General features: G+C 50.2%; 1 protein-coding gene across 1 annotated transcript in view; it reads right to left on the bottom strand.

Annotated features, from left to right (window-relative positions):
- Window positions 1-13,292, bottom strand: part of SFXN5 (sideroflexin 5) — a 93,695-nt gene that overhangs the window by 59,657 nt on the left and 20,746 nt on the right. The window contains 1 exon segment of the mRNA XM_054172096.1: window positions 12,753-12,830. Within this exon segment, the coding sequence (XP_054028071.1) occupies window positions 12,753-12,830 (78 nt within the window).

The following is a 13,292-nucleotide window of genomic DNA, read 5'->3' as shown; positions in this document are numbered from 1 at the left end:
CCCCTCCTCTAATTCATTTTCTGTCTGCAGAGCTTTTCAATAGCTCCACTTCTCCAGCGAGTCGTGCCAGCTGGGGACTCGTTTCTGACAGCAAGGCTCTGCTTCTGCTGGGGATTTCATTCACGCTCTCTCCGGCCACCTTCGAGAAGCAGCCAGATTTTGAGCTCGTTTCCACGAGCGTGAAGCCAAAGCATCCTCCCTGCAGCACGTGGAAGAGCTCCGGATTCGTGCTCAATTAGCGTTAGCTCGAGGAGCATCGTCTCTAAAGATAGGCAGCCGGCACTGGGCGGGTCTCCTGCGAGGGACGAGCTTCCTTTGCACCAGCTTTGCTGGGTGTTACCGGCTCGAAGCTGCCACAGGGGTTTGGCCAACAGTCAGATTTGGTGCAAGAGCCAAACCTGCTCACCTTAGGTTTACAACGACAAAGCCTGGAGGAGAAGGGGCAACCTCTGAGCAGCTCACTACAGTGGGCTTAGTGTGGATGACCTTTAAAGGTTCCCTTCCAACGCAAAACATTCTCCGAGTCTGTAAGGCAGCAGGAGTGTTGCAACACTGTTTAATGCATTCCACCATCTCCCCAGCAACTTCAGCAGACAACAGTGGACAGGTTTCTCCTGCCTGTGACCGCTGCAGCCTTCTAGCAGACCAGCTCAGACTCTGATCCATGGAGATCTCCCTCACGGTGGTGGAGGAACTGGCTCCAGGACTGTTTGCTCACAGCACTTCAGTGCTCAACATTCCAGGATGCTGGACTCAAGCATGGTATTTCCATCCAGACTTCCCTGGAATTCTGGGGGGTTTTCCTACAATTTTTTGAGGAAGAGATCCTCACCACTTTGCACACCACCTACAGCAGATAGCTTTAAACCCCTGAACTGAACTCAGTGACACAGAAACTCTATGTGCTTATGACATTTAAGGAAGGACATTAAAAGACTGCCACAACCAATGAAAGCCACAGCTATGGTAAGGAGCTGGAGACTAGAAAAACTCTTGGGGAATAGATAAGATCCTTGGTTGACAGGACATTCATTAGCAGTCCTTATTTAGCAGCAGAATAGCAGCTTAGAGATAGCTTTGAGGGGAAAAAAAGAACAGATGCAGCCCAAATCTATTAGCTAACACCTGCCACTATAAAATCACTACAAAGGGGACCAGCTACCCCTCAGAGATTAACCTCCCTTCTCTTATATGCAGGAAGACCAAGTTGGACATTAGGAGCAATTTCTTCCCCCAAAAGACTGCCAAGCCCTGGGCCAGGCTGTCCAGGGCAGTGGTAGAGTCTCCATCCCTTGATTCCTTAAAAGCCATGGAGATGTGGTGCTGAGGGAGACAGACCTGCAACTCAATGATTTTGAAGGTCTTTTCCAAGCTGGTTAATTCTGTATGAAGGATGGGAATTCACTTGTCACAATGTCCCTTTCTTAGTGACTCTGTCTGTAGAGAAGTGTGACTGAGGCTTCCAAGCCAGCTTGAACTTCTTGCTTCCCCCTCTACATTTACCACCATGAAACATAACCACAATGGAGAAGATGCAGTCTCTTGTTGACTGGTCTTTATTAAATTTGCCCTGTGATTCACAACAGGTGATTCTCCCTTTCCAACCTGCCCCTCCTCCTCAGGGCTTCCTGTTCAGAGCTGATGGATAAGTGAATGCATTTCCTTCTTTCCCCCCTCCTTTCCTTCCTTATTTCTGAAAAGCAGCAGTAGGGGGGGAAGAAATGGTCTGCAGAGGAGGCACAAAAGCAGAGATTTATTGAGTGATGAGAGCAGACTCAAGGGGCCTCCAGGTAAAAATAGTGTCATTAGCATAATATCCTATCACTGAACAGCTCCTGCTCCACCACCTCCCTTTCTGCACCCATCCCAGAGCCTGGGGCAAGACCCTTAACCAGCCAAGATACCACCCAGAGGAGCTCAGCCCCAGTGAGGAGCCCCAGCCAGTGCCCGTGGATGAGATTGGAGCAGTCAGCAATGTTAGCCCTAACAACCGGGGGGCCACCAGGCCCCCCGGCCTTTGTGTCACCACCACCATCACCCAGTGTGCACCAGGGGCACTCACCAGAGATGAGAGGAGGATCCTCCAGCCCAGATGGGCTCAGCTTGGGGCTGCTGCCCTTCCTGGCTGCGATTAAATAGGGCAGTGGGTGGGGAGGGCAAAGTGCCCACACCTGGGGTGGGAGGAGACTCCAACAGAGCCCAGGTGCTCTGGGTTTTGAGGGGAAAATGGGGCAGGTGAGGGACTTTTGGGGTGTCAGTAATGACAGGACTGGGGGGGATGGAAAAAAAAATAGAAATGGGTAGATTCAGAGTGGATGTTAGGAAGTTCTTCCCCATGAGGGTGGTGAGAGACTGCAACAGGTTGCCCAGGGAGGTGGTGGAAGCCTCATCCCTGGGAGTTTTTAAGGCCAGGCTGGATGTGGCTCTGGGCAACCTGATCTAGTGTGAGGTGTCCCTGCCCATGGCAGGGGGGTTGGAACTGGATGATCCTTGAGGTCCCTTCCAACTCCAACGATCCTATGGTTCTGAAACAATTTTGCAGTTTAGGCTGGAGGTTAGGAAGAAATTCTTCACAGAGATTGGCCATTGGAATGTGCTGCCCAGGGAGGTGGTGGAGTCACCATCACTGGAAGTGTTTAAAAAGAGACTGGATGAGGCACTTAGTGCCATGGTTTAGTTGATTAGATGGTGTTGGGTGATAGGTTGGACTTGATGGTCTTGAAGGTCTTTTCCAACCTGGTTAACTCTGTGATCCTGTGACACAGTTTAGTGGTGACCTGGCAGTGCTGGGTTAATGCCTGGATTTGATAACCCTAAAGGTTTCATCCAACCAGAACGATTCTGTGACTCTAAGAAGCTGGGCACAAAGATGGGATTTGTTTTCCCTCCACACCAAATTTCACCTAGAGCAGAAATCTGGAGCTGGGGCAGGGCCAGAGGAGGCCACAACATTGATGTGAGTTGGGGTTGTTCAACCTGGAGAAGAAAAGGCTCCAGGGAAACTTTGTGGTGGCCTTTCAGCACTTAAAGGGCTAATCAGAAAGCCGAGGACAGACTTTTCAGTAGGGCCAGTTGTGACAAGACAAGGGGTGATGGTTTGAAACTGAAAGACAGGTCATCACTAAGCTATGTCCCTCAACACCACATCCACACAGTTTTTAACCCACTCCAGGGACTTTTAAACCACTCAGCCTCTCCTCTCAAACTTTGTGCTCTAGACCCCTCACCAGCTTCCTTGCTTTTCTCTGGACACACACCAGCACCTCAATGTCATTGCTGGAGGGGCCCAAAACCAAATCCAGTGTTCATCAGTGCCCAATACAGAGGGACAATCCCTGCCCTGGTCCTGCTGGCCACACTATTGCTGATCCTGGCCAGGACGCCGTTTGCCATCTTGGCCACCTGGGCACACTCTGGCTCCTGTTCAGCTGGCTACCACCAACACCCCCAGGTCATTTTCCATCAGGCACTTTGAGACACTCTTCTCCACACCTGTACCATTCATGGGCTTGTTATCACCCAAGTTTAGGACCCAGAACTTGGCCTTGTTGAAGCAGAATCATAGAATTATAGAATGCTTTGGGTTGGAAGAGAACTTTAAACATCGTCCACTCCACTTTCTTTGAGGTGCATTATCCTAAAACACTTCTGCCCAAGCTCTCAAGGCACCCTTTGTGTTCTGGAAATGGTGAGCCTATTTTAGCACCACAGATAAGGTCCGAGCTCAGCCCTTGTAGCAGCAAACGGGCTTCTTTCCTGTGAAGGAAAGGAAGCAGCAGGACAACCCAGATCTCTAGCTTTTATTGTATCCTGCAAGAGACCAGAGGGGGGAAAAAAAAGTACAGTTTACTGCAAATGGACCTCTTCGCTCTTCATCAACACTGTTAGGAAAAGCCATTATTCTCCAAAAGGGATGCTGTTTAGACTCTGATGGATTCATTGTTCTCTGCTGTGTCTGGGACAGCAGGAGCGGCTCTTCCCGCTGCTAAGATGATTGAAGGAGGAACACAGTAATAAATATATGCCCATTAAGCTGGTGAGCCTCTTTTCACTTCACTGATACTAATGGGGAAGAAATGAAACAGTTTCAAAACAGCAAGTTGCCAAAAACCGCATTTGGAAAGGCTGAGGAGTGAGAAGTCACAACTGACACACCACGGTTCATGCTCCGCCAACGCTCGCAGGCAGGGGCTGGCTGGAGAATAGCAAATGTCTGTCTCCAAGGGACAATTTCAAAGAGCTGCATTTTTCCTCTCACTACAGATCATTCCTTTGAGGTTTTTAACTATTTTTTTCCTCCAAACATCCCCTTGGGTTGTTGTTTGGGTTTTTTTTTTGGGGGGGTGGGCATTTAACTACCCCCTTAGGTTGAAGGGGTGCAGCTTTCAGGATGGAGTTTCTAAGGCCACAGAACAGGGCAACAGAGTTGTCTCATTGCTGTCTTGTTTTCCCACTGGTAGTCATGCCTGGGTAAGCCAACACACGGCCAAATGAACAGAGAGCATCCCAGCAGTTAAATTTACACACTTGTGCAGGACTAGGTGATCTTTCTGAGGTCCCCTCCAGCCTGAATTAGCCTAAGATCCTACAAACAGCAAGATCTGGATGGATCACAAACATGAACACCTGGTGTCTTGGACCTACAAGGATTTTTAGTCAGCAAAATATCCACAGCTCAAGATGATTAGGTCTTATGAAACCTGGATTAATTACACAGAACAGTAGGGCTTGGAAGGGACCTCTGGGACTCATCCAGTCCAAACCCCCTGCTAGGAACAGGGACACCCACAGCAGGTTGCCCAGGATCACTATGTCCAGGTGGGTTTGGCATCTCTCCATAGACTACACAGCCTGTCTGGGCAGCCTGCCCCAGGGCTCTGGCACCCTCACAGCAAAGAAATTTTTTTCTCCTGCTCAGATAGAACCTCCTGCATTCCAGTTTGTGCTCATTGGCCCTTGTCCTGTCACTGGGCACCGCTGAAAAGGCTCTGGCCTCATCCACGTGCCTCCCACCTTTCAGACACTGATCGGATCCCCTCTGGGGCTGCTCTTCTCCAGGCTAACCAGCCCCAGGTCTCTCAGCCTTTCCTCCTCACAGAGATGTTCCCAGTCCCCTCAGCATCTTCATAGCCCTGTTGTAATTTTCTATCTCCATCACAGACTTCTCCCACCTTCAGCAAATCGAGCTGGAATAGTTCATGGCACCACAGCCCCATCAGCCCTCCCCATCCCAGGTGTGCCCCCCAGCCCCTCATGGCACAGACAACACAGAGCACACAGAACACACAGGGAGCTGCTCATAAAACGAGACATTTGGGGAAGGGGGAAAGGGAAGTTGAGTTTTTATTAAGATCAGCTCTCAGAACCAGCTGTGCCAGGGGCAAGCCAGCAGGGAGGTGGGAACACATGGGCAGGAGGAGAGGAGGCAGAGACATGGCAGTGCTGACTTCCATCAGCTCATGCTGCCATGGCATCACGCTTTCCCTGGCAATATTCTGGGCACAGAACAAGTTTGCACACCAGGGGAATGATCTGATGTGAGAGGCAATGAGGAATTTAATAGGCACCCATCCCTATTGTGGGTGCACTCTGAAGGATGGAGTCATCTCCACAAGATGCACAGCTATGAGGGCTGCATCTAATTCATCAGACAAGTTCTTAAGCCTCTTCTTGGCATTAAAAAAGAAAAAAACCTTGCATGGAGAAAAAAAAAAAACCCAAACCCCAGAAACAAAAAAGAAGCATCACTCACTCCTGACAACCTTCATTCAGCACACACCAAGCACCCTCAGACACTTCTGCTATTTGGTGGCTCTTTACCTCTCTCTGCTGGCAGGACCACAGGGAGATTCTGGGGTGCATGCCTGAGATCAGGACAGAAGGGATGGAGGGGAGGCAGAAGAGGTCTAGGAACCTTCATCACCACATTTCTTTGCCTGCATTCTCATTCTTCCTTAGATATTAAGTGTTTTAGGGCAGGGTGGTATGAAATCTACAAATGGGGAACATCAGGGCTCTGACCCTAACTTGTTCATCAGCTTAATATGGCTCCAAATATTGAACAGCCTTAGGCTACTGCTGTTCAATATTTGGAGCCATATTAGGCTAATGAACAGTGATATTAATCAGCAGTATTAAGATGAGGGCTTAGCAGCTAATTTCTACCCCAATTTTGAAGCAGACAACAGAAAGGACACATTTTGTTTGGCCTGCCAGTAGAACAGTTCCAGCATGGAATGACTGCAGGGAATTCTAGCTAAGAAAAATCCAAATATAAAGTGCTTAGGGGTAAAAACTGAAGAAGTAGAGCAGCCTGAAGGCCATGATGAAATCTCCCCAGCACTGATACCTTCAAAGACAGGTTATGGTGCACAAGCTGTCTGCATCTTGATGTTCAAAGGGGCTCTTCAGCCATGCACATTTCTGCAGCACTGAGCAGAAAAAAAAGAATCAGCCAGCAAAAAGCAGCTGTGTTGTGAGCTGGGAGTGATTTCCAGGAACCTAGACCAGCGAGCTAGAGGCTCTGGTCCTGCTCCGGCAGGGGGGTTGGACTCGATGATCTCCGGAGGTCCCTTCCAAGCCCTAACATCCTGTGAGCCTGTGATTTCAGTCTCTCCATAGCTGATAGCCACTGAGTGCTGCTTCTCTTTAGCTTCTACCACTGCTGACATGCCAGCTTCAATCTGTTCCTCCAATCTGTGCTGGTCTGTTGGACAGGTTGGGAAAGGGACTCACACACACACAAGAGGACACAGATGCAATGCTACAAATTAGTGAAAGGAGACCCAAAAGAAAAAGGACAAAAGCCACATCATTATGCCTTGCAGTTGGTAAAATCTTTTGGTTTGAGGCTCCAACCTCAGCCCCAATGCTCCTGAGCTAGAAGAAAGGTCCTCTTGCAACCAAGCTGCCTCTTCATCCTTGTTTATCAGGCTGATATTTGTACCGCCCTTGTTGTTACAGCAGAAACCATTCCCTCAAATGAAACCTTTTTACTCCAGTGGAGATTCCCTCCAGGAGGCAGTTTGGGGAATTGCCTGCCCTGTTTAGAATTGGATATGTTACAGTCTATACCTTCTGCTGCAAATTGGCTCCCAGTGCACTTGTCTGTGTCATTTTCACCTACCCACTCGCAGCTCGCACCAGCCACCGGAGCGCCGCGCGCAGGGCTGGATCCTGCCAACCCCGGGAGCCACCAGTGGAAGCCGTCATGAAAACTGCCTTCAGCAGCAGGACCTTTAGCACATCTCCCCCTTGACTGCAAGGAACACAAGCTAAAAATGTTCCTGAGGTATAATGAGAGACCACTTAAATGAGCAGCAGAGAGCGGATGGTCAAGAGGAGGAATCCTCCTAGAAAGGCAACAAGATGTTAGTGGCTATGGAGCAGGAAAGGGCAGCAGTGACAACTGAACCAGTTTCTCCCACCAACATGAATCCTACACACCCCTTTTTTTTACTTCTTCTTCTTCTCAGGATCTTGCCACTTTCAAGGTTCTTCTGGGATGGGGAGGTGAAAGGGGATACACCCCACCAGATCATAAGCAGAGAATCAGAGAACGGCTTGAGTTGGAAGTGACCTTTAAAGGTCGTCCAATCCAACACCCCTGCAGTCAGTAGGGACAGCGTGAACTACATCAGGTTGCTCACAGTCCTGTCCAACCTGATCTGGAATGGTTCCAGGGATGGGGTATCTATCAACTCTCTGGGCAACCTGGGCCAGGGTCCCCCAACCCTCAGTGTAAACAATTTCTTCCTTCTGTCTACTCTAAATCTCCCTCTTTTAGTTTCAAACCATCACCTCTTGTCCTGTCACAACAGGCCCTGCTAAAAAGTCTGTCCCCAGCTTTCTGATCACCCCTTTAAGTACTGAAAAGCCACCAGAAGGTCTCCCTGGAGCCTTCTCTTCTCCAGGCAGAACAACCCCAACTCTCTCAGCCTGGCCTCACAGCAGAGGGCTTCCAGCCCTTGGATCATGTTTGTGGGCTCCCTCTGGACTGGTGCAGTCCCCATCAATCTTTGCAAGGATGGTGACTCCAAAACTGCTCTGAGCAGCCTGTTCCAGGGCTTGACAACCCTTCTGGGGAACAAATAGTTCCTTGTGTCGTAGATGGGGTGCTCAGGGACATGGTTTAGTGGTGGACTTGGTAATGCAGGGTTAATAGTTTGACTTGATGATCTTGAAGGTCTTTTTTCAACCAAAACAATCCTAAGACTCTATGAAAAGGTTGGGTAAACAAAGCTAAGCTGAAGAAGTGGAGACTGTAGGATCCAATATGCAGCACTGAAGGAATACTTCTCAAGCAGCCAGCTGTCCTCTGGTTTGCTGACTACATGAATGGATACACCTATGATAAAAACCATGGGGTTTGAACAGCTTTCTGATGGAGCAACTAAAAAGGTGAATGTTCCTCAGTCAAAATGGTGGTGGAGTCACCGTCCCTGGAGGGGTTCAAGAGGGGATTGGATGTGGCACTTGGTGCCATGGTTTAGTCATGAGGTCTGTGGTGACAGGTTGGACTCGATGATCTTTGAGGTCTCTTCCAACCTTAGTGATACTGTGAAAAGCTATCAGCAGCCTTGCAGCTATGGGCAGCTCCCAGATCAATTCCTCATCATTTGCTAATGACACCCAACAAAGAGGTTTGGGCCTCCTTCAGGTAGTGGCCATTTTCCCAGGCAAGGAAGTCACTCCAGTTCAAGAGCAAGTACCGGAGCTACTGGATGAGTGTCAGTGACCTGGAAGTGGAATAGATGTAGGTGTGGGCAGTGTTGGTGCTCAGTGACAGGACAAGGGGCAACAGGCACAAACTGGGACCCAGGAGGTTCCACCTGAACATGAGGAGAAACTTCTTCGCTGGGAGGCTGCTGGAGGCCTGGAGCAGGCTGCCCAGGGAGAGCGTGAAGTCTCCTTCTCTGGAGAGATTCCAAACCCACCTGGCCACTGTGATCCCGGGCAAGCTGCTGCGGGTGCCCCTGCTTTAGAGGTCCCTCCCAACCCCCACCACGCTGGGATCCTGCGCTTCTGGCTCTCCAGAGGGTTTTTTATCCTTTAGATATTCCATAATCATTCCATTGCAGCTCATTTTGCAAAACCTGCTCGGCAAATGCGGAAGAGAAAGCCTCCCTCTGCAAGAACCCTGTCAAGAAGAGAAGTGTGGAGGAGATACTTGACGTTACATAGCTTTAGGCTTTGAAGTTTTCCATTTTTCATGTGGTGAAACCATTTCAGCAAGCAATACAGAGCGTGCTGAGCTGCTGTTATGCTTTCCAGTTCCTGCCTGCCATCCTTCATGAGAACCATGAATTTCTGAATGGGGGGGGGGGGGGGGAGGAGGAAAAGGCTCAGGGATTTGAACACTGTCAAACGCGCTGCACCACGAAAGTGGATCAGGCAGGAGATTAGTGAAACAGCTCTGTCAAAACAACCTGTCTTCTGGATCTCAAAGTTGATATTTGGGGGAGGGGGTTGGGTTCTTCAGAAGCTAATGCACTCAAACTCTGCCCAAAGTGCTATTTTTAAAGGCTTCCAAGGTGCTAATGACTTTAGTTCTGATTATGGAGCTCTGCAGCCCATTCAGGCATGGCTTCACACACACACACGTGCCATCCCCAGCCCACGCCTGAAGAGCCTGGTGCAATGCTTAGCCTCTGCATCTCTAAGGGCCTCTAGCAATCAAACCCCCATCAGCTCTTAAACAGGACAAAGTGGAGTGCTTCTCTCATGAGAAGCTCCACCCAGCCGTTCAGATGTGGAACAAGAGCAAATCAGCCTGTCTCAGATACAGCTGCATCAGCAGGCCAGAGGAGCCAAGTCACTACTCCTTGCCCACCGTGAACACAAGATTCCTTGTTCACAGGCAACGAGGGGTGAAGGAAAATCAGCCCCAGATGAAATCACCTCCCATCTGCTGGTCTGTTGCCAGCCCGTGGCAACTTCATCGGTGCATCAGAGGTGTGTGTGACACACTCAGCTCCCAGCTACGTAAAACATCAGATGGCTCAGTCTTTAATTCCAACATCAACCCATGCTCACAGGCTCCAAAGTGGGCACCTCTCCAGAGCTGCATTGAGTCCCTTTCCCAAATTAGCACCAGAACAACTGCAAATTGTTACTGCCTTGAAGCCAGAGGCCATCCTGCAGAGAGTGGTGCACAGAAAGGCCATGCTAACGGTCCAAGCCAGCTTGAGGAAAGCAAAGCTGTATTCTCCAGGTGCCTTTGGTTCAGCAGGAGAAAATTTGGGGTGGTATCTATGCAAGTGAGAAGCTTCCCCTCCCCCAAGGCAATCAAGCAGCACGTATGTTCTGCAAAGGCAGCAGTAATTAATGAGACACTTACAGCTGGATAGATCTGGCACATTCGTATGGAATTCAGCACTGGCAAGCTTGCCAGCTACCCAGATCTCCCCACATGCTCCCCTCCACCTTCAGAGGTGGAAAATAACCAGTGCTCTGAGTGCAGAAACGAAGAGCATCCTCCAGCCATTGCAGAGACAGAAACCACAGCCCTGTTTCCACCACATTTACTGCCAGACCTTCCTCTCCAGCTCAGAGAAGGAAAGGGCAGTGCATGGCTGCTCATCACGTGAAGTGCCCAATGCCTAATGTCTCCACAGCTTCAGCATTCAGTGAAACCCCATGGCTAGAATGATCACAGACTTGTTTGGATTGGAAGGGACACTTCCCAGTCCAATATCCCTGCAGTCAGAAGGGACATCTGCAACTAGATCAGGTTGCTCAGAGCCCCAAACAGCCTGACCTAGATGGTGCCAGGGATGGGGCACCTCCCACCTCACTGTGCAGTTGGCTCCAGTAATCTCACAGCAAATATGCATTTTTCCTCCTGTTCTGATAGAGCCTCCTGGGTTCTACTTTGTACCTGTTGCCCTTTGTCCTGTCACTGGGCACCACTGCAAGAGTCTGGCCACATCCTCTTGCCCTCTGCCCTTTAGCTCTTTGCTGCATATTGATCAGATCCTCTCTGGGGCTGCTCTTCTCCAGGCTCAACAGCCCCAGGGCTCTCAGCCTTTCCTCCTCACAGAGGCTCCAGGCCCCTCAGCAGCTTTGTAGCCTCTGCTGGACTCTCTCCAGTAGTTCCCTGTCTGTCTTGAATGGAGAGAACAGAAATAGATCCAGTACTCCAGATGTGACCTCTCCAGGACAGAGTAGAGGAGAAGGAGAACCTCCCTTGACCTGCTGGCCACACTCTTCTAAACACACCCCAGGAGACCTCAGGGGCACATAGCTGACTCATGGTTATTGTACACTGAGAACCCTCCAACTTCCATCCCCAGGTTCACCTCCTGCCAGTGTCTTCATGGCTGAGGGCAACATGAAAGGCTCTACTTCAGTTTGCTCCCTCAGTGCCACTCTGAATGAACCCTGGGTACATCCCAGGTTTGGCACTAGGCTAATCCAAAATGTAGGTCAAAAGTCTGTGTGGTTTGCCACAGTGAATGACTTGTATTTCATCTGCCTGCAGGCAGATGGGAACTGAGTCATCTGCTGCTGCATCATTCTCTGCTCTTCTCCTTCCCTCAGCCTCGGTTTCTGTTTTTTTTTCCCTCCCTGTAATCAGATTGTGGTTGAAAGCTTGCAGTGACATCAAAGGACCAGGAGAGCAATGCCTCCACCACACATCACACAGGGAGAGCTGCTTGCTGTACTTGCTGAAGCCATGGCTCTCTCCCAGCACAGCACCTACCACTTTCTGAGTGAATGTGATTTTAGTTTTCTCTATTTACCTGCCACAGCTGTGTCCCAGGTGAGGGGCTGAGCCAGCCACCAGTGCCAGAGGCTCTCCATGAACCCCCCTGCCTTCCCAAAGGGAAGAGAAAGGGAATAAGGGAGAGAGACTGATGGTGCAGGAAAGAAACTAAAGCAGCTGGGATGGAAATGAGAACAATCCAGTGAAACACAGACAAAGAGATACAAACCAACATCCAACCCAACCCCCCATGGCAATGATGTCACCATTGTCACCAGTGACGCTGGGGGCAGGCACTGGAGAAGTCCCTGACAGGAACTGGATTCAGGAACACACAGATTGGGACTGAAGGCAGAAGGGCCAGAGTCCTCAGACAACAGCCACTGAAGAAGAGGCTTGACCCTGGTGATCCCCCAGCTTTCTCCTGAAGATGACATCCATGGGCTGCAATCCCTTGTTGGTCAGTTGAGGGTCACCTGTCCTGTCCACTCCTCCCTGCAAGTGCCAGCTCTGACTTCCTGCACCCCAAGGAGGCACACAAGCTGTGGCAGGGCCCTTGGTGTGCCCAGGAGCAAGTCTCAGGCAGAGCCTTTCTGCAGCCCAGCCCTTGGCAGGAGCTCTCCCCATCAGCTTCTCCCTGCTAGGAGCAGCCCCTGGCTGTGCAACCCTGCCCTGAGCTGCAGAAAGTGCCTCAGTGAGCAGAGCCTGAGCTGAGAAGTCAAATCCCTGAGCAGAATTAGCTCTGTCCTAGCTCAAACCACATAAAGTTGTGTTTTATTTTCCTTCAAAGCAGCTGCCTGCTGGAGATGCAGGCAAGGTTGAACTCTGGCTTTGTAAGGAGTGGATGCAAAGCCCTGTGGAAGGTCCTGTAGTTGGGATGCAGAGTGCAGCTTTGGTTTGACTCCAGGCTCCTTTCTTCTGGTCTAGCTCAAATCAGGACTATTTGTCTTTCCCGAGAAGAAATTATCACAGGTGATCAGGGAAAAAAGTAATAAAAGAGGTTATTTGACCTACAGGGCATAGAGAAGACCTTTTTTCCTCTTACCTCCTTGTTGGTGACTCCTGGGGGCAAAGTCCCATGCTTGTAATCCTCCAGCAGCTGCACAGCTTCCTTCAGGCGACTCTGCAAACAGAACAGCAGCCTGGTCTGCAACACTTGTCCTGCACTGGAGTGAAGGGGTTGGAAGGGACTTCAAGAAATCATCCAGCCCAAGCCCCCTGCCAAAGCAGGGTCACATAGGGAAGGTCACAAAGGAATCCATCCATGTAGGCTTTGAAAGTCTCCAGAGGAGACTCCACAGCCTCTCTGGGCAGCCTGCTCCAGGGCTCTGTCACCCTCACAGCAAAGCAGTATCTCCTCATGTTGAGGTGGCACCTCCTGTGTTCTAGCTTGTACCTGTTGTTTCTTATCCTGTTTCTGGGCACCACTAAAAAGAGCCTGGCACCTTCATCTTGACACCCACCCCTCAGATATTTAAAGACCTTGATAAGATTCCCTCTCTGCCTTCTCCAAACACCCCCAGCTCACTCAGTCTTTATAGCAGAGATGTTCAAGTCCTCTAATCACCTTTGTAGCTCTCTGTTG

Source organism: Dryobates pubescens, chromosome 23 (genome assembly GCF_014839835.1).
Source record: "Dryobates pubescens isolate bDryPub1 chromosome 23, bDryPub1.pri, whole genome shotgun sequence".
NCBI classification, from domain to species: Eukaryota; Metazoa; Chordata; class Aves; order Piciformes; family Picidae; genus Dryobates; species Dryobates pubescens.
This window is presented reverse-complemented; position numbering and strand designations above follow the sequence as displayed.